We start from the raw sequence: 22931 nt of genomic DNA on the forward strand, positions 1-22931 counted from the left end.
GCCTCAGGAGATGATACAATGGCTTTAGGATAACCTCTGTAACCAAATTAGTGCATGCAACCCAACCACAGGAGGTGCAACATCATACTGATAAGTCAGCTCATACTGCCAAGTGCTTGTGAATTTGGTTCAATATTGCAACAACTGAGGTAACATCAAATACACTCTCAACCCATGAAATTTGATTTTGTTTCCTCCTCCCTTATTCGATGCTTCACTGTTTTTTCAGGCATTGTAATTTTAGAAGCAAGGCATATATCTGTGGAGTTCCAGGTTCCAGGAAAATAACTGAGAAACAATTAGCTGGGTTCAGAAGGCAGAAAGATCCAGCTTGTTGGAGACTGAAGAAATATTGGTGCCACAGAAAACAGAAATTGTTACGAGTTACATCAGATTAAAGTTGTGCCACAATGGAAAAAAGATCTGTATCAACACAGGAAAATGAAATGGCAAGTAGATATTTTAAATAACCAAATTTTTTTTAAAAAATTTGGAAAACATGTCTTATCCAATGATTATTTAAGTTTTAGAACATAGTTAATAATGCAGAAATCATAATGAAACTTTAAAAGATATCATCAAAATGTTGAAAAGAAAAAAAAAACACATTATTGCTTGTTTTTCATGGAACACTTATTCACTTCTCACGGAACACCAGTGTTTGGTCAAAAACAATTTGGGAAACCCTTGTCTAAGCAGTGCAAAAACACCATATGCTTTGCATCTGCTTATTCCACTCCTCCAGATATCAATAATTACTTAGAACTTCCTTAGTTCAAAGCTGTAACATAATATACTGGAAAGTCCAGGATGGAATAACAATACTATGACTCTACCAATTACACTCAAACAAAAACCAATATTGAACCTTGCCTGACTCAGTTCACTCTTCCATATTACTGAGAACTGCCACCACTATCTCCTAATCACTCCCTGTTAGCTTTCCAGCATTTCTTAACGTCAAACAATGCCTCACCATCACTCCCCAAATTCCCCGATGTGGGAACTACTTTATCATTCGCAGAAAGAATACCAATCCACAACATAAAAACTGATCCCAGCCTTACAATCGTACCTGTTGACAAATGTTCCATCTGAAGGGACTCCACTATCTATAAGATTCAGCCAACTGTAAATCATGCTACAGTGAGCCTGTTCCAGAAATAAAACAGGAACTCCAGTTTCTCCTCAAATACTTAGGCCCATCCGAGAATATCTCCCCTGAGTCTCTCTCTCCTCACCCGTATCACTCCCTGCATTCCTATGTTCTACATAAACACCCTATGAAAATGTTAGCAGAAGTCTATGTAAATGTTAGTAGGAGTCTTCTTTCATCTGTCTGGGGCTGGACCACATATAGAAAGAATGCCATTTTGGGATCTGCAATATTTCTAACAACCAGGGACAACATAACTGCAGTGACAAGAACTCCCTTGCTCAGGTCGCTGAGGGTTTCACCAAGGCCTTCACAAACAGGCACTATTCCCTAGACCTAGTCCACAAACAGATCTCCTGTGTCATTTCCTCTCATACCCCCAATTCTCCCACCACCACCCCAAGAACTGGCTACAAACAAGTGCCCCTTTCACCTCTGAGTACCACCTCAGATTGGAGCAACGGAACCACATCCTACGCCAGGGCTTTGATTACCTATTACCATGCACTGAAATGAGGGATGTCATACCCAAGATGCTTCCCCACCCCTCCTAAAGTTGTATTAAATCGCCCACCCAACCTCCATAACCTCGTAGTCCATCCCTATGCCACTCCTAATCCCAACCCGTTGCCACAAGGATCATATCCCTCTGGAAGATCCAGGTGCAAGACCAGCCAAATCCACCCACACAGCACTTCCTATTCCAGTCCTGTCACATGTTCATCCTGCCACAGGATGGTTTGGGCCACATGTGAAAGCAGCCAGGTCGTTTACCAACTCTGCTGCAACCACTGCACAAATTTTATTATTGGTATGATTACCAACCAGCTATCCACCAGGATGAATGACCACTGCCAAGTGGCCAAGAGCAAAGTAGATCACCCTCAGTCACAACATGCAGCTAAGCATAACATGCTTGACTTCAATGGCTGTTACACTACCTGAGCCATTTGGATCCTCCCCTCCACCACCAGCTTTTCTGAACTGTGCAGATAGGAGTAATCCTTACAACACATTCTCTGCTCCCGTAATTATCCTGGCCTCAACCTATGGTAACATACTGTCCCCAGATCCTCCACCCAACAATTTCTAGCCCACCTGTCCTACCATCTCCTCCTCATGCTTGTCTCCCAGTCTTTGTTTGGAGCCCTCAGCCAAGGCACCCACCCGTCTTTCCACACTCCTCTCCTTTCCGCTCTTTTTCCCATCTCCTTGACCCACAACCTCCTGATGCTGTGCCTGCTGGCATTCCAGTCCCTGCACACTCAGACAGTGTTCCTCTGCCCCCCCCCCCCCCCCCAAATCACCTATACACTGCTATTCCTTCCCCTTCCTTGCCCCCTCTAGATTGCTGCTGCCATCCCACATGATAGCTGCATTCTGGCCTTAACTGCCAGTGTTGACAGTCATGTGTGCATGCTTGTGTGTATGCTTGTGTGTATGAATGGTGTGTGTTTCTCTGTTTCTCTCTTGCTGATGAAGGCTGTGGCCAAAAGCTTTGTGTAAATGTCTTTGAATAGTGTCTGTCTGCAACTTAACGTGTCTTCTTTACGGTAAGCAGCAATCTAACTTTCTCTACTCATGCTGTGTTCTTCTCCAAATTTAAAACACAAAACTCACAGTGCTGCGAAACTGCAACATTCTCTTAGCATTTCTTAGTTCTCAATGACTCTGCCAAATGGCCTTATGCACATATTCATCAGTTTTTTTCAAGGATAAGTGCAAAAACTGGACTGACACTGTATCCAACAAAAGGTACACTACCATTTTATACAATATGATAGATTTATTTGTAAAATTACATCATTTTACATATCTAAGTGAAGTTATTTCTTTGTTACAGTTAAAACACCACGAGGATGATATTTCGTCACACAGTCGGCTTCAGAACATGAAACAGATGATGAAAATTCCAAACATGATTTGATAAATAGTGAAAATTTTGATTATGTAGTGGAAGCTGAAAAAATTTGACCACAGTGACAACCCTGAGCAGGCTGGAAAATCTCTGTAGAATCCAGTGTTCATTCCAGGATATACCACTAACAAAGACATTCCATGGAAGGAGGAAGCATTAATTTTGAAATGAACAACATTCATAGTTTCTGGGTGGCACACTCTTTTCAACAGCTATTCTAGAGATAGACACTCCAAAAAAGTTTTTCCAATACTTGTATACAGGTGAAACTATAAAAATAATGTGGGATCTAATGAATCTTTACAGTGTGCAAAAGGACTCCAACAAGAATTTCTTAGTGACACCTATGTACATGTCTGATTTCATAGATATCGTTTTATAAATGTCTGCAATATGTCTGCCAAAAGTGAAAAGCCATTGGCAATGATGATGATAAGAGACCATGCCTTGTAACAAATTTTAGAAGATAATACAGGCTGATTAATTTCAAGAACAGCAACATGCTTCTTGCTACGTGCCTTGCCTGCAATAAGTCGTTCAAAATAAGACCTGTGGCAAATAAACTCAATGAAACACTTGGCAAAGTGCCCCCCCCCCCCCCCCCCCCGAGCAGTATCTGTCTGATGATAACCAAGTGTACTCAACTAGATCCCATAACAGTATGAAACAGTACACGCTGAACAAATCACACAGGTGGCAATATAAAATATTTGTGCTCATTGGTGTATCAGTGTTTTCTCATAAGTTTAAGATTGAAACAGGTTACAGAGAACATTATACAAAAAGGAGAACATAATATGAGAACATCCTCAAATACAGTTGCACACCTAGCAAGGGATATTCCAAGATATCAAAATCATCGTCTGTATTTTGATAGCTACACTGGTCAACAGCATTTTTTGCCACAAAGAATGTGAATGGTGTCCTTAGCTAAATAGTGGTTACTGAATTCAAAAACGAAATTCATTTTTGACTGTCAGGCTTAGTTTTCATGATATAGCACCCTCTACCATAAAATAACTTTAAAGTGCTACATACTTGAAAATGCTGCATATTGGTTACTCTATAAAATAACTTTAAAGTGCTACATACTTGAAAATGCTGCATATTGGTTACTCTGATATTCATTAATCAATTTTTTATTTATTTTTTGTGATGTAACTATTGTTGAACAACTAAAATATGTATACAAAGAATTCCATACATGATCCTCAGTCCCAACCTTCACCACCAGAACATGGAGGAGGCCGATGAGACTTGCTTAAGTTGCACTGCATCACATCGTGTCATGTTGTGCTTGTTGTATCATTATCAGCAGCGAGAGAGTGCTTACTTGTGAAATGAGTTGTGTTTTGTGTGAATTCAGAAGAAGAAATGCATCGTACCTGTATAAATAACCCAAATTCTTTTTGTACAAAAAATCCTATGAGCAAGACAAAAAATTGCTCCCCTCCCCCAATGTAATTGGGGCACAATTGTTCGTGATTGGTTCGAAGAACATTCTGGACAGTTCGAGCAAATGGTTTGGCCAACCAGATCACTCAAAATGAATCTCATTGAACATTTATGTGTCATAATTAGAGGCCAGTTTGTGCACAAAATCCTCCACTGGCAACAACTTTACAATTGAAAACGGCTATAGAGGCAGCATGGTTCAATATTTCTGCAGGGGACTTCCAACTCCTTTTTGAGTCCATGCCACTTCGAGTTGTTGCACTACATTTGGCAAAAGGAGGTCTGATACAATATTATGGGATATCCTGTGACTTTTTATCACTTCACTGTATTACATATGTTTATTCATCTTCCTTTACTCTTATGTTGCCCATTTCTTTGATTAATTTGTGTAATTTCCTTTTTCCAGACACGTATAATGTTATAATACATAGACTGGCATAACAATTTACAAAAACCAGTATCAAATGAAAACTGGGGCCTTTTTTATTTTTTTGATACCAGTGTTACTTTACATCAGTTTCTTAGTTAAGTATGTGGTGCTTGTTCTTCGGATAGGGTGGAAAGAGCAGACACAATTTGATTCTGCTGTCACTATGAATCAAGGCACAAACAAATTGAAGACATTAGCAGCCAGTGGCATTGATTTATATCACAGGGAAAGTTGAAAAATTGTGCCACACCAGGATTCGAACACAGATCCCTGCTTACTAGGTAGATGTGCTGACCACGATGCCATGTGGACAGAGTAGACACCACAACAGCACAGACTACCCTAGCACGCCTCAGTCAGATCCAAATTCTCAGCTTATATCACACACTGCTACATCAGTAGACAGACAGAGTGGATCTGGTCAACAGTACCATGAAGGATACAAAATACTCCTGACGAACAAGAACTGGCGTGTGCGTATTTTTTCCATTTTTCTTGATGTGACTGTAGCAAATCCTTGGTTGTTACACAAACTTGTGTATAGAGAAAAATGGTTTTGTGTAAAACAATTAATTCAGCAAAATTCCATAAAAATAAACACAAGAAACTTCCTGGCAGATTAAAACTTTGGCAAAGGTCCTGAGTTCGAGTCATGGTCCAGCACACAGTTTTAATCTGCCAGGAAGTTTCATATCAGCGCACACACTGCTGCAGAGTAAAAATCTCTTTCTATAAACACAAGAGATTGTGGAAGCAGAAAAATGTGGGATTCAAAGTACAAGATGTTATGAAAAAAACACACCACACAGAATTTGCCACTGAAGCCTATACATCAGGACCAAGTTGTCCATTGACCAGTATGAACGCACAAGACGATTAGATGCAAGTTTCCTAAATGTATAGATTAAGAACAGATCAACAAACCAATAACTGTTTCAGGACACTTCATATCAAGTAACACACCAGAAATGCAATAGTTCTTATGTGAAAACTGTAAGATAATAATATCTCAAAATTTCAGAACTGCAGCACATACGAGTTCCATAAAAGAAATTACTTTTTGCTATTTTTGCCCAATGAAAAATACAAAATAAGGCTAAAAATATACAAACCTGCACTTACTTATGCAAGGTTAACATTTTATTTGGAAGAAGAAAGAACCAGAATATTGTGAATAGAGTGGAAATTCTTAAAGTATAAACAGATTGTAACAGGTTCAATGAGTTCAAAAATTAAAACAAAGAAACAAGTTGAAATTCAAAAGAGAAAAGAAATAAATACCAATATCTGATACAAGATATAATTTAATAGATTACAATTGTGACTGAAATAAATGAACTGTGGAATTCAGATTTTAAACCATGTTCCCTCTATTAATTTTTCTTTGGCGCTCTAACCAAATAACTTGTTCAAACGAAGACAATAATGTGGCAAGCAAAACCCCTAATTTGATATTCGCTACACTAGTAAATTATTTGCATTCCTGCCTCATCTTTATTCTCTGTACTTAAAACTTGGTCTTTAACAATGTACAATCTCCAGCAGAAGAATATTTTGTATCTATTTCTTGATATGTAAGCATCTTTTATTTTCTTGTCAGAAGTTTTTCCTTAATTTTGCCTTATATAGGGACCATCATTACTTTGTCATATAGATTTCTGCTCCTTTATGACATTATTGCAACAATTGTGTATTTTTACAGGACTGCACAGCCAGCAAGTAGCAGTCAGTGTCAATGACAACATGGCCACGGCCAAATAAATCCATTAAGAACAATGCTTTGGAGTGACTCCCTGTCCTTTCTTATGGACATGACATAGACCAGTTGTGCCAAAATTAAAACTTTCACCTCTGACATATTTTTATGGTGTTTAATAATTATTTTGAGACATAAATCTTTTGATTTCTACACCAATAATTTCCTGGACACAGTAAGTTAACTTTGCCAAGCCATCACAGACTTCTTGGTTATAGCAGCACTTGCATCTTTTAGTTAATCCACTGGTTTGAATTATTTCTGCAAAGTATACAGTTCTTTCCAACTCTGCTGATTTATTCAAAGTCAGTTTTTTAGCGATAAAGGCATGACTAAAATTTTTGTCTCGCAATCTTTTTTATGTTTAATTTTTTTAAAAAAAGTAAGGCATGCATTTCTATCTTTAACCAAATTAACTGTGTCACCTGCACTTAATTCGACTACACTGTATCTGACTTCTGGTTTAATGTGGTTTTTATTTCAGTTTTGTGGTGCCTATTCCCATTCTCAATCCCAGCCTAACCTCCCTCCTCCCCAGCATATAGTAAATATTTCATCTCGTTACAATCTGAGATAGTCTCAAAATGTTCAGCAGGAATTAGGCTTTTGATTTAGAATATGTGGAGGATCATTTCAATAATTTTATTGCTCTTGTACTTCTCCCTTACTTAAGAGAGTGTGGAGTGGATAATACAATTTTTGGAGGACTACAAAAATTACAAAATATCTTTCTTTTGGTATTTGTGCAATTTATGATTATTGAGATAGTATAAAGATTTGTTCAGCGTATGAGCATTCCTCTCAGAATCTTCTCTGATATTGTCCTTTTGGCAGAGAAGGCGGGAGGTTCTCTTGCAACTCTTTGTATCCACAATGTCTTCCCCCACCCCCCCCCCCCTTTTTTTACAATGCTCTGATATTTCATCTCTTTTTCCATATTTTTTAGAATGGAGCTGCACAGAATCTTTCTGAAGTACACATCTACAAGCTATTTCAGCTGCTATGTCATTTACTTATGACACTTTCTGTTTTCTTAATTTGTGGAGTATTCATTTCACTTCACATAAATTAGATGAAAAATTACTCTTTCTCTAGGGAGAGAATTTTTTTGAAGTGTCAAACTTTAAGCTACTGCTTGTTGTATGCTTTCTTGGTGTTTACTATTGTTTTTATGATTTTCTTTTGAGTTCTGGCATCTCTCTTCATTTTAAATATATGTACCTTCTTTCGCAACAAGATTCTACTAGCTGGGATTTTAGGACATACATAATGTTTCATAATCTCCGAGTCATAGCCAGTCAGCAATTTTTTGGCAACTTTCAAGATATCTAAGCAATTCAGAGGCAGGCTACTAGATTTGTTACTGGTAGGTTCAAACAACACGTAAGTTTTACGGAGATGCTTTGGGAGCTCAAATGGGAATCCCTGGAGGGAAGGCGACGTACTTTTCGAGAAACACTACTGAAAAAACTTAGAGAACCGGCATTTGAAGCTGACTGCTGAATAATTCCACTGCCACCAACATACACTGCGCTTAAGGAGCACGAAGATAAGATACGAGAAATTTGGAATCATACAGAGGCGTAGATCATTTCTCCCACATTTTGAAGTAATTCAAAGAATCTTGCTGAAGCTTGGTTACATTAGTCTTCAACATATTTTTAAGTTTTCCAATATACGTTTCTTTTAAGGATAACTCAGATTCTTTTGACATACAGTGTTCTGTTTCAAAATTCATTCTTTCCTGTCTTTGGCATTCACAATTTCTTTATCTTTTATGCTGATATTGCCATATGGTTTAGCATGGAATTTCCAAGTACCAGGTTTAGAAAGCTATGGGACTTTTGATTACCAGAAATTGTTCTGAAGCATTTAGACGTCAGTTTTGGGCTGACAACTCTGCCAAGTTGCTAGCCATTTGATTTGTACTTTTGCCTGTGAGATTCTCCCTCACAATCTTCCAGAATTACTTTCCTTTTCACACATGAGCACTGAATTCTTCAAGTAGTGAAATGATGATTCCTTTGGGGTTTTATTTATTTCATATTCCAGTTGTTTCCAGAATTGTCCTGCCAGAAATGTTACTATTGTCTTCATTGACGAGAGTATGTCGTATAGCCACACGTTCACTACACATTCCACCACCACAGCTATGGTGTGCATCACATTTGAGTGGGGCATCATTCAGCTGCTCCAGGTACACCACCAGAGACTGTAGACGTCCCTTAGTCAACTGCCCTTTATATTGTTGTGCACCAGGTCCTGCTGGCCACTCACACATATGTCATGTGACTGTATTGAACTGTCTATGTATGCTGTCACAGAGTGACAAAATAAATAGTGGTTGGTTTCTCATAACCAAGTTTCTTACTGTGTGCAGAGTTAGAATGCAAGTGGCACTGAGAAAAATATTCATGTGCTCAACTTCTGTGACTATTTTCAATGTAACGTCTCCGTGGAGCAGTTACTTCAATCACTTCTCCACAGCAGTAACTTACAATGACCGATTTGGAAGAACTCTTGGCTACGTTGACTGTGCAGGCTCCACCATCTTAGACGCACCCACCACCATTTGCGCCATACAACAGTTCTGCTTAAGATAAAGAAGCTTATGAAAAACAGTTCTGCCCACACTTTGTAGCATTGATGGTGACGAACCAGGCCCTTTGTAAGGCTTTGCTTTTGATGTGATTCCTCATTTCATATATCCATTATTGTCAGTTGATCCCCTTTCCAGAATCAGCCTCACTTCCCTCTGATGATAAGTGTCATTGATTGTCCTCTTATCATCGCAAGAGCCTTTACTACTGCTGCTCACGTAGAGTTTTACCAGTGCCCCAAGCAGTCACATCAGCCTCGCTGGGCTTGGGCGGTAGAGCTACAGTGTTTAAGCCATAAGTGTTGCTTTATCACTAAAATCTCCAAAAAATCATGTGCAAACTCCACGGTTCACAAAGCGATCAACCGTCTCACACCAACAAGGAAGTTCGCCAGCGGGCAGTTTCAATGGGAAGATCTGTCCTTGGAAGAAATTTTGAATATTGTTCAGTCTTTTGAAGTCTTCAGTACCATCGGCACCAAACTGAAGCACAAATAGTGAGCCACAGAGGAACACAGATACAGGCTCGCTGAGAGAAATGGAAGTTGAAGCCATGCAAACCAGGAAACCTGGTGGCAACAGACAACCCCATCAGCAGCAGCAACAACAACACTGTGAAGCACTTCTGTCATGCCACTCTTGCACTGTGAAACAAACAGGAGAGAGCAACATACCGATGCAGTGGGCATCATGTTACAAATGTTGCATGAAAGGCCACATTCCTTCAGTTTGGACCTTCCTCCAAACAATTGTAAGTGGACATCCATTCTATTTTGTCACTGTCTGCGTGTCAGGCTAAACCTTTTATTGCAATGTCTTTGCTGCATAAACCATTGTCGCTGCAAGTGGACACTGGAACAGCTGTTTCGCTCCTCATCTCTCAAAAATATGCATGCCTAGGCTCGCCACCAATGTATTCCTTCAAATGCCACCTGGTAAGCTGCAATAAATAATACACTCCTGGAAATTGAAATAAGAACACCGTGAATTCATTGTCCCAGGAAGGGGAAACTTTATTGACACATTCCTGGGGTCAGATACATCACATGATCACACTGACAGAACCACAGGCACATAGACACAGGCAACAGAGCATGCACAATGTCGGCACTAGTACAGTGTATATCCACCTTTCGCAGCAATGCAGGCTGCTATTCTCCCATGGAGACGATCGTAGAGATGCTGGATGTAGTCCTGTGGAACGGCTTGCCATGCCATTTAAACCTGGCGCCTCAGTTGGACCTGCGTACGTGCTGGACGTGCATACCGCGTGACACGACGCTTCATCCAGTCCCAAACATGCTCAATGGGGGACAGATCCGGAGATCTTGCTGGCCAGGGTAGTTGACTTACACCTTCTAGAGCACGTTGGGTGGCACGGGATACATGCGGACGTGCATTGTCCTGTTGGAACAGCAAGTTCCCTTGCCGGTCTAGGAATGGTAGAACGATGGGTTCGATGACGGTTTGGATGTACCGTGCACTATTCAGTGTCCCCTCGACGATCACCAGAGGTGTACGGCCAGTGTAGGAGATCGCTCCCCACACCATGATGCCGGGTGTTGGCCCTGTGTGCCTCGGTCGTATGCAGTCCTGATTGTGGCGCTCAACTGCACGGCGCCAAACACGCATACGACCATCATTGGCACCAAAGCAGAAGCGACTCTCATCGCTGAAGACGACACGTCTCCATTCGTCCCTCCATTCACGCCTGTCGCGACACCACTGGAGGCGGGCTGCACGATGTTGGGGCGTGAGCGGAAGACGGCCTAACGGTGTGGGGGACCGTAGCCCAGCTTCATGGAGACGGTTGCGGATGGTCCTTGCCGATACCCCAGGAGCAACAGTGTCCCTAATTTGCTGGGAAGTGGCGGTGCGGTCCCCTACGGCACTGCGTAGGATCCTACGGTCTTGGCGTGCATCCGTGCGTCGCTGCGGTCCGGTCCCAGGTCGACGGGCACGTGCACCTTCCGCCGACCACTGGCGACAACATCGATGTACTGTGGAGATCTCACGCCCCACGTGTTGAGCAATTTGGTGGTACGTCCACCCGGTCTCCCGCATGCCCACTATACGCCCTCCCTCAAAGTCCGTCAACTGCACATACGGTTCACGTCCACGCTGTCGCGGCGTGCTACCAGTGTTAAAGACTGCGATGGAGCTCCGTATGCCACGGCAAACTGGCTGACACTGACGGCGGCGGTACACAAATGCTGCGCAGCTAGCGCCATTCGACGGCCAACACCGCGGTTCCTGGTGTGTCCGCTGTGCCGTGCGTGTGATCATTGCTTGTACAGCCCTCTCGCAGTGTCTGGAGCAAGTATGGTGGGTGTGACACACCGGTGTCAATGTGTTCTTTTTTCCATTTCCAGGAGTGTATAACCCTGTTAACCCTGTTCTCGGTCAATTTACTGCAGCTAAGGCTTGTAAACCTGTACTAATCCTATCACATAATCCATACCAAGAATTTATTTAGGTTAGACACTTTCATTGTTTTTTAATTTTCCGTTTAGTAACTGTGTACATTATGTGTCAGAACAGGATCCTTATCAAAGCCTAGGTTCATTATGTTCATTATGCTCTGAACGTTTGGATTCGTTTTCTGATTGTTTAGGGTGTGCAGACAACTTCACAGAACATATTGAGCTTAAACCTTCAACTTGGCACATTTTTTACAGGTGTGGCTTTTATCTGTGTCCTTACACAAGCAAGTCAAGTCCGAAATCATTTGGTTGATGCCACTAGGCATTGTTTGTCCCAATTTCAATGAGTCAGTAGACTATGTCCTTGGTGATGGCCAAAAAGCCATCAGATCAGCTCCAACTTTGTGGAGACTTTAAAGTTACCATAAATGCACAGTCTGTTATTGACACATACCCTCTGCCTTTAACTGATGTGTTACTTGCAAAATTAGCCTGGGGCCAATTCTTTTCCAAAATTAACTTAGGTGAGACCTACCTGCAGGTTCTGTTAGATGATGCATCAAAACTATTGCTTGTGATAAAACACACAGCAGAAGTGAGTTACTGCATCAACTATCTCGACAATATTGTAGTAATGGGGGCTACAACAGAAGAACACTTATGTAACCTCTGTTCTCCCTCTACTGTTTTACAACCAGGCATGTGCCCACACTTGCACCACTTCTGCACCTATGCTCTTGTTCGTGTTGACTGGGACCTGATCATGCCTCCATGACTATTGCTTCTGACACTCTATAGACATGTCAACCATCAAAGCACCACAGAGGAGCCGGAAACTAGGCACTTTGCCCCTACAAGGATGAAGGAGTGTAGTAACCTGCACAGTACTACACTTCTGCCAACACTGCTGCAGTGCACATCAAATTTGAGCAGAGCGCCATGCAGTGGCTCCAGGCACCTCACCATAGGTTCTCGACTGTTGATGGCACCTCAGTCTCCTACAGTAGAAAACCTGCAGCCCCTGGCAGGCAAATGCCATCTTTATTGTGATTCACTGGCTCCTGCCAGTCCCTCTTATTCATGTCACGTAACTGTGCTGAATTGTCTATGTATGCTGTGACAAATAAATAATGGCTGGTTTCTCATAACCACGTTTCGTAATAGGTTTGAAGTTAGAACAGAGTACAACAGTCAATTTAAGTAACAGTTAAATAGCGTTCGTTATTACCCTATTTAGGCAGTAAGCAGTCCCAAAGTTAAATGTATTTTCTAGAATCCCCTTACCTGATTTATGTCTGTATTACTTTCAGGTCTCTGCATCTTTATATTGTCCGCTGTGAACATAGTTTTTTTGTATAGCCTCTGTTTGGATGCTTTCTTTTTCCATTATTTGACCCATAAAGTTTAATTTCCTGATTTTTAGTGTACATTGATATCCAGTGAACCAGATTTTATTACTTTCAGTTTACAATGTCCAAGTGACTTCAACTTTCCTTCGCATGTTGTTTTAACTCTCTATAAATATCAGGCTCAATTTCATTGACTTGTTTTTGAAGCTTCCAATATTTCCAATTTATTACACTACTGGCCATTAAAATTGCTACACCACGAAGATGACGTGCTACAGATGCGAAATTTAACTGACAGGAAGAAAATGCTTTGACATGCAAATGATCAGCCTTTCAGAGCATTCACACAAGGTTCGCATCGGTGGCAGCACCTACAACGTGCTGACTTGAGGAAAGTTTCCAACCGATTTCTCATACACAAACAGCAGTTGACCGGCGTTGCCTGGTGAAATGTTGTTGTGATGCCTCGTGTAAGGAGGAGAAATGCGTACCATCACGTTTCCAGCTTTGATAAAGGTCAGATTGTAGCCTATCGCGATTGCGGTTTATCATATCGCGACATTGCTGCTCGCCTTGGTCGAGATCCAATGACTGTTTGCAGATATGGAATCAGTGGTTTCAGGAGGAACGCCGTGCTGGATTCCAACGGCCTCATATCACTAGCAGTCGAGATGACAGGCATCTTATCCACATGGCTGTAACAGATCGTGCACCCACGTCTGGATCCCTGAGTCAACAGTGGGGACGTTTTCAAGACAACAACCATCTGCACGAACAGTTCGACGATGTTTGCAGCAGCATCGACTATCAGATCGGAGACCAAGGCTCCAGTTACCCTTGATGCTGCATCACAGACAGGAGCGCCTGCGATGGTGTCCTCAATGACGAACCTGGGTGCACAAATGGCAAAACGTCATTTGGAAGTGTGTATTCGTCATCACCATTCTGGTGTATCATCCGGCATGATGGTATGGGGTGCCATTGGTTACATGTCTCTGTCACGTCTTGTTCCTACTGACAGCACTTTTAACAGTGGAAGTTACATTTCAGATGTGTTATATGACCCGTGGCTCTACTCTTCATTCGATCCCTGCGAAATCCTACATTTTAGCAGGATAATGCACGACCGCATGTTGCAGATCCTGTACGGGCCTTTCTGGATACAGAAAATGTTCGACTGCTGCCCTGGCCAGCACATTCTTCAGATCTCTAACCAATTGAAAACGTCTAGTCAACGGTGGCCGAGCAACTGGCTCGTCACAATGTGCCAGTCATTACTCTTAATGAACTGTGGTATCGTGTTGAAGCTGCTTGGGCAGCTGTACCTGTACACGCCATACCAGCTCTGTTTGACTCAATGCCCAGGAATATCAAGGCCGTTATTACGGCCAGAAGTGGTTTTTCTGGGTACTGATTTATCAGGATCTATGCACCCAAATTGCGTGAAAATGTAATCACATGTCAGTTCCAGTATAATATATTTCTCCAATGAACACCCGTTTATCATCTGCATTTCTTCTTGGTGTAGTACCGAGCGAGGTGGGGTAGTGGTTAGAAACTGGACTCGCATTCGGGAGGGCGATGGTTCAATCCCGTGTCCAGCCATCCTGATTTAGGTTTTCCGTGATTTCCCTAAATCGCTCCAGCCAAATGCCGGGATGGTTCCTTTGAAAGGGCATGGCCAACTTCCTTCCCCATCCTTCCCTAATCCGATGAGACCGATGATCTCGCTGTCTGGTCTCCTTCCCCAAACAACCAACCAACCAACCTTGGTGTAGCAATTTTCCCCAAACAACCAACCAACCTTGGTGTAGCAATTTTAATGGCCAGTCATATAGTTTTAGTCTTGAGGCAACAAAAGCTTCTGTGTCAGTGTTTCAACTAGCACATTTTTAAACAATCATTTCTAATATTGGAAACCAACACCAAATACAGTATTGCTCAATATGGTGACAGAATAAGGTGCATACACCAAAAGTGGTTGAGATTAACATATGTTTAGATTGTAAAAGGATCAGTAAGGGATATTAAGATGGGATACACTTTCATGGAATGTACTCACACAAACTAAGCGTTGAGTAATATTTGCGCTGAGAGACAATACTAGGTTTTACAAGCTGTTTTCCTGACCAGACATATAATCTACTTTTAACTTATTTCCCACATAACATTCAAGAAGAGTAGTTGTTCATAATGAGACTACCAGTGATAATATGTTTCTAGAACTCCATATTAGACTGAAGTAAATGCGGAAGTGATATGAATTATTAAAAAAAATGCTCAATCATTTCAAATCTATAGAAGATAGAAAAACATCTTTCCAGAAAAACTGCAATTTCATTTTTCACATATTCTCCGCAGCTTTCACATGAGAATGGGAGGCAGTTATACAGTCTGAAATACAGAAGAAGGCATTTACAGATTACATGCGTTCACAGTGAATATTCTACTATTGCTCACTGGCAATTTCTTTCATAAACTAACTGAATTTTCACAATGATAAATTAGTCTTTAACAATGGTTACCATGACAGCCACCAAATCAGCAGAGAACTTTCTGAGATTGTTACATTTTATTTCTGTCCATATTGATATTATTTGCTTTGGTTTTTGTTGGCTTTTTCAGTGGAGAACGCCAAGAAATATACAAAAATGACAAATGAAGATGCAGAAGTACTTGGGTAAGGAAAATTCACTACCAGACAATGAATTGAAAGAAGTTGGGCGTGTTTCTCTCTCTCTCTCTCTCTCTCTCTCTCTCTCTCTCTCTCACACACACACACACACACACACACACACACACACACACACACACACACAGAGAGAGAGAGAGAGAGAGAGAGAGAGAGAAACTGCCCTTTGATACCTAAGTGGTCATAGCTTACTCTTCTTTTTTGTCACTTTACTCCTCTCCATTTTCTCAAAAACCCTCTCTTGTTCTACTTTCATATTGATGTTTCTCACAAACAGTCTTCATTTTCCCATCTGCACATGTTTCTAATGACCATCTTCTTATAATAATTTATATTCTCCCTGCCTCCTCACCAATATCCCCTTTCTCCCCTTTTCTCTCCTCATCGTTTTATTTCACCTCCATATGCAACCTGTGATTTTTTCTTGAGTTTTGTGTGTCTCATCCCTTCAGTAACGTTTTATCTGAAAGAGACATCACTACACATCTCAGCATCAAGTTACTCACAACAAAAATCAGTTTATCTTCACACATGAAGTATGAACAATAAACAAAAACAGTGTGCATTCTTGTGCAAGTTAGCATTTTTCTCTCTCAGTGTGAGTGGGCAGTAGTCATTATGAGAATGCCCATCCAATTGCAGCTCGCACTTGTAAGCAAAACTGCACTACTATTGCACCAATCTGTGGCAAAAGTGAAGGAGTGGTCGAGTGCTTGTCAATAAGAACCCATACACTGATTTTGTGAGTAAGAAGTTGTATGAAAGATTGTCACTGTATACAAACACAAAGCTTGCACTGGTATACTGTTGAAACAAGTCGCTGGCCGCGGTGGTCTAGCGGTTCTAGGCGCTCAGTCCGGAACCGCGTGACTGCTGGGGTCACAGGTTCGAATCGTGCCTCGAGCATGGATGTGTGTGATGTCCTTAGGTTAGTTAGGTTTAAGTAGTTCTAAGTTCTAGGGGACTGATGACCACAGATGTTGAGTCCCATACTGCTCTGAGCCATTTTTTTGAAACAAGTTGCAGCGCCACGGCTATGTGGCAAAATATCATGCACCTGAAGACACAATACAGTACAACATTAGCACACAGAACAAAATTTGCTTACCACCACATGATTGCAAATTTACCATCCAAAGATTAAGATGACATGCATCACATGAGCTTACACGTGTCTCTTTAACTCAAATCTAGTAACATACTCTGAAGTTTTCTATTTGGTTAATATTAAAATTAAATTAATGTTGTAAGATATTGCAGGTTAGGGTGTTGCATGTACAATATTTTCAGTTGTATACCAGTTCAGACTGTGTGTGTGTGTCATTTCCAAATTTATCAACCAAGAATTAACACTAAGCTGCCTAATGCACATCATCAGTGTATCTTTACAAATAAAAATGACATGGTTAAGATTCTTCAGCCTTTACTAATAAGGAGCTCTAGTGGCTATTTATGGAGATCAAGTGGATACTTATTAATGCTTCATTACATTTTCACCTTCTTTAAATAATTCAGAATGCAATCGTTCAAATTAAGTTGGCACAGCTTTGGTGCTAAAGTTAAACAAAGCCTAAATTCATGTGTCACAACCGTGATATGCAGAAAAAGTTCCTTAAATTTTGAACCCCAGAAGTACCAGTTTTTAATTCATAAACTTTAGTCATATAAAGCTACAAAACTACTCACCGCATAGAGGAGGCACTGATTCACAGATAGGCACAAAGAAAAATAATGCTGAAATATTTAAGTGTTCATAAAAAGTCCTTCTTAAAAAGTAGTCATACAGCGCTAAGAGGGAATGGGTATGTTTGTGCACAAGAATTATTCTTGAGTAAGTGTGAATAACTTCTTCTGAAGAAGGACGTTGTCAGATAGCTTAAATATTTCAGTTTTCTTTTTCTCTGTGCCTGTCTGCAACTCAATGGCTTCTCTGATGTGGCAAATAGCAACCTATCCTTTCAAATTTGTTAATGTAATGTAGTTGGATAGATAAAAAATCTACTCACTGAGTGGCGGCATGAAAAACACACACACACACACACACACACACACACACACACACACACACACACAAGGTGGAGAGGTTTAGGAAAAAGTGTAGAGTTCAGAAAAGTCACCCAGAACTCCAGCACAGGGGAGACTTACTGGATGGGATGAGAAGGAAATACTGATTCTGAACTCCTAATGACCATTACATTCTGAAATTTTTACCCAAAATGTAATTTTCTCTTAGAAATAGTTTTCACTTATTTCTTTTGCAATGGCCAATGACAAGCAAACAACAGTAATGAAGATTAAGCTGAGTTTTGATTGGTTCTTTTACCACTTTCAAATAAACTCATTCTGATATTATTAGACTTATATTTTTAATATAATTATTGTTTGATTAATTTATGACATCTGTAATTTTATAGTGTTCTGTTCTGTGCTAGGCTGACCTATTTTGTAACCAAATATTTTTTGTTATTGTTTCAAAAAATTTGTGCTCCTGGTAGGCAAGGACTTAAGTGACTTGTTCTTCTCTAACTTATATGAGGCATGTTCAGAGCGAGCCGTGGTTTTTTTAAGGTTGGTGACAGAGTGGTAGAGGATGTGAGGTAGCCAGAAAGTTGTCGCGCCCTGAAAATAATATAAGGTCAGAGTTGGCGTGGCAGCACGGGCCACTCGGCAAGCCAGAATTCATCAACAACCGCGTTGTGTCAAACATTATCCGGAGCAAGAGGCATAGCCCCAGCGAGGGGTCCAGGCTGACCATGTCGCTGGGAATTCCATGTTGACACTGTGTCGAGAACTGTGCTTTGTGTCAGTGAAGGAGATTTGTATGCTGGGAGTGCCAAAGATGCTGGACTTTGTCAAACAATAATGGCGGACATTTCACAGTTCACGTAGAAATTTATTATAGCAAGAGGAATCATGATACCTTAAAAAGAAACATGTACATTACCATTATTTGCATGACGATTCTGATGGTTTTATCAGATTTTCAATATCTTTCTTCGCTTAAAGTTTAGTATCTGACTTTAAATTTTACAAGTAACACCCAGCAACGAATTTCCAAAATATAAACAGTTCAACCGATTTTGTCTATCGACGTGTCTTTAGAAAGCTATTACTATAAACCTAAATTGGTATGAATTACAGGCACGTAACTTGAATTGTACATGAGTTATTGGAGGTCAAAGTGGCTGATTACTATTGATTGCGTCAGGCCATAAGTATTCCACAGTTACACGAAAAAACGGTAGCAGCATATTTATTCATCTATGTCTTTGTTTATATCTGATATATACAATTCATGAAGAAATTGGTCTAATATTTACTGTGTTTCAGAAAGCACAGAGAGATTAGGCTACTGGCCTTTTTTTGCTTCTATTCCTTTGATATATGTTTATTTAATTTGTTTATGTATTTAATAATGTGTGTTACAGCGTGTTTATGGTCTAGCCATAGGAATATTTATTTAATTCCAATTCGTATGTGTTTCAATATGTTTGTGAGTGTGCATTGGCTCGGAAACATGGCGGGAGCGCTCTAGCCAATCACAGCACTCGTTACTATGGTAGGCGACTACTGAAGTCAGTGGAGAGACACACGGGAAGTGTGGGACAGGAAGGCGCAATGGACGGTCACAGGAAATACTTGGAGAGTATTGAGAGTTTGCGCGTGGTCGTGGGAGATACAAATATTTCATACTGACGACTTGTGCACTTGTGAGATTTCCATGGCTTCTCCAGTGAAGACGTAGTATGCGTTTAGAAGTGAATATCTCCCAAGCTATGTTGTTGCTCATAAGTAATTACATGAAGTAGGAATCAATTGTTTCCCTGTTATTCAACTTATATTTTATTTAATTGCTGGACCATTGACACCAGTAAGTGTTTTGCAGAAATAAATGGAATTCTTGAAAGTACTTCTGCTATTGCACTCATCATTTAAAGGCATTAAAACAGAACCTGCAGATTTTATTTAACTGCAATCTTCCATTTATAAAATTCCATGTTACATTCAAAATTCTCAATTGCCGAGTGATAGGAACATTCGACCAATCGATTCATGTGTGTATTCATATTGTATACTATAGACTCAGCAGTATTTGGCATGTAATGCGGCAACTGCGTATCCCCCCTAGACAATGAAACTAGCCAAAATGTTTCATATTTCAACTCTTGAGTCTGAGGGTACGTAGTTGAGGGCCACCATTTTTTTTCTGAAAGCCCACAAGGGGATTCCCCTGACCAGAGTGAGCATCACAGTAACACCAGTGTATGTAGACTCAAACTGTAGGGTCCAGAAGACATTCAATTTTGACTGATGAGTTGGTACAAAACCCAAGGAAACTGTCACTGAAGTTTGCCGCTCAATAGTGGACATAATTTCTGTGATGCTTCCATGACTTCCCAGAACTCTCTTATACGAGACAGTCTCAGAAGTGCTGGAATACCGCAAACTGTATGCAAGATTGGTTTCAAAACAGCTTACAGAGCAGCACAAGAAAAATCGCGTCGACTTGAATTGTAAGGTGGGGATTTTCTGAGCTCTATTGTGACTGGAGATGAAACATGGGTGGCACATTACACACCTGAGGGGGGGGGGGGGGGGTGGGGGGGGGGGGGAGAGAAAGAAAACCAGTTGCCACAGTGGTGTCGCACCAATTCACCAATTCCTACCTCAGGAGGAGTCTATCAATGCACAAAAATATTGTGAAACTCTCTTTAACTCAAAAGGAATATCCAAAACAAAAGGATGGGAATGCTGATGAGAGGAGTGTGCTTGTTGCTCAACAACACCTGTCCTCACACAGCCTTAGCCACCAACGTGCTCTTGCACTCATCTGATTGGGATGTTTTGAACCAACTCCCATACACCCCTGAATTGAGCACCAACAGATTATCATCTTTTCATCTCCCTGAAGGCACACATGAGCAGAATTAAGTTTTCAGCTGATGAGCAGGTGCTGAAAGAGGTTCTGAAGTGGTGGAAGGAGCTGGTGGGAGAGTTCTTCAAGGAGGGCATAAAGAAACCATATGGCATTGAACTGAATGTCAACTATGTGGGAAAATAGTCAACAAGCTTATGAACAAATCCTATTTTTTTCAAATACATTTTTTCTTTAAAAAATATAAAGATCTAGCATACTTAATTTCTGAACATGCCTTGTACAATGAAATTAGCTTCTACGGGTAGCACACAAATTAAGAAAACATTCTATGTCTCTTTTGGTGGTTATATTTCCAACCAAATTTTTGGAGATGAACTACTGGCAAGTTTTAAACGTTTTCTTTAAAGAACTAAGAATGATAAAGCTCACCACAAAGAAAACCACATCACTGATTGTAATGTTCCCATAAATTTCTCTTGAAATAAAAAAAAAAGAAAATGCGTGTACAGGGAGGAGTATACTACTTCTGAATGGAGTGAACTGATGCATACATTATTTTCAAACAATGGAAAACATATTATTATCCAACTTTAAGGCATTTTGGGTGTCACATAGTAGTTGCCTGAATGGGCAGAAATTTTTCACAATAGCTTTTCTTTGTTTACTATAATAGGATCGGGGGGTACAAATAGCAGAATTGCAGCTTTAGAGAAATTACATATTCTTAAGGGACCCCTTGTGGATACGAAAACAGGAAGGAAAAAAAAAAAAGAGATTTGTTAGTACAAATTTGATACTCTGTCATTCTGGAAGAGCTGCCATTGTACAGTGGCTTGTGGGATATATGGATAGAAGTCCTCACACTAGTTCTGCTTGACTCTTTGACAGCATTAAGTGATTTCTGTTGGTTGCAAAATGTACTGTTTACTGTTCCTAACTATGTTCATTTAGCCTTTTCCTTTATATGACTACAAACATGACCAACCAATGTACTGTTTACTGCTCCTAACTATGTTCATTTAGCCTTTTCCTCTATATGACTACAAACATGACCAACCAATCATCCACACCACTCATACTTCCGATTTAGGAAAACATGAATAGCCCTACTACAAATACTAAATCTACCAATAATATTACAGTATCTGACTCAGAGCTTCTTAACTGAGATGCTGTCTCATACACACCGGTCTGTCTGGTTTATGAGGATTCACCAAACGCATCATCCTCCCTCGACGAACCAATAATGCCTGAGAATCACCCAGCCAAGCTACATAAAGCTTCTTTTCTTCAGGCCGAATCAGTGCACATACCACTGTTGTGCCACTGCGTAGATTCTGAAAAAACAGTAATTTGGTTTGCTAAGCTACTGACTATATACAGTCACAATTCTAAAATATTTCAGTTATATGGCACAACATTTTTACAGCTTATTGTGATATTAAAGTTATTACTAAAAAACAACACTTTATATTGATAGTAAAGCAAGTAAAACGAATAAATACAGCATAAAGTTTTCCACTGACAACGAATGACATGTATGAGAAGTGAGCACAATACATTATGATATTTTTTGCCAAGTTATCCAAACATGAACTTTTATTTCTGCACACACTTTGACTCTAAATGTCTTCAAACAATTTACCTTTTTTCTCATAACAATGTAGTGACTCTGATCATGTTACATTTTGATATGAAATGATGTTCTTCACTTAAGATGAATCTATATCTTACAGAAGACGCATTAATAGTTTTGTTTCCATTTAAATGTAGCAGTTGTCAAGTAAAAAGTGTTGAATTGCTATTCATTTCAGTGCATGCAGAAAACAAAACACACATCAGTAGTACTTATAATTCACAACAAATTATTTTTCTACGTGTGAGTCAAAATGTATGCATACATAGGAGTGAAGTGATAAGAAATGTGGGTCTGTCAACAGAAGCAGCAATCACATACAGAAACAAACTAAACGGTTATCCACTTAAGACAGCAAAGAAGTAGCTGAAACACACATGGGAAAAATAAACAGAAATAATTGGGTCTAAGAAAAGCATATTCATAAAATTACAGAAAAACAGAAACAATAGCCAGTACAGATAAGTCTCTCTCAAACTGATGGATAGTGAAATACAAGTACTCATGACAGACAGGATTCTTGTTCAAATCCATTCACAGCCATATTTAATTTTGACCATATTACCTCTTTTTTTCCTTGCTGCAAAAATATGCAACCCAAAGCTACCCACTTCAGTATTCAAATATGTATTCTA

At 40.2% G+C, this 22931-nt stretch overlaps 1 protein-coding gene across 1 annotated transcript in view; it reads right to left on the reverse strand.

The window, feature by feature from the left end:
- The window catches only part of LOC126272538 (titin-like), a 999170-nt gene that overhangs the window by 618843 nt on the left and 357396 nt on the right, over positions 1–22931 (reverse strand). Inside the window, 1 exon segment of the mRNA XM_049975459.1 lies at positions 21848–21997. Coding sequence (XP_049831416.1) covers positions 21848–21997 — 150 coding nt within the window.

Source organism: Schistocerca gregaria, chromosome 1 (assembly GCF_023897955.1).
Source record: "Schistocerca gregaria isolate iqSchGreg1 chromosome 1, iqSchGreg1.2, whole genome shotgun sequence".
Classification (NCBI taxonomy): domain Eukaryota; kingdom Metazoa; phylum Arthropoda; class Insecta; order Orthoptera; family Acrididae; genus Schistocerca; species Schistocerca gregaria.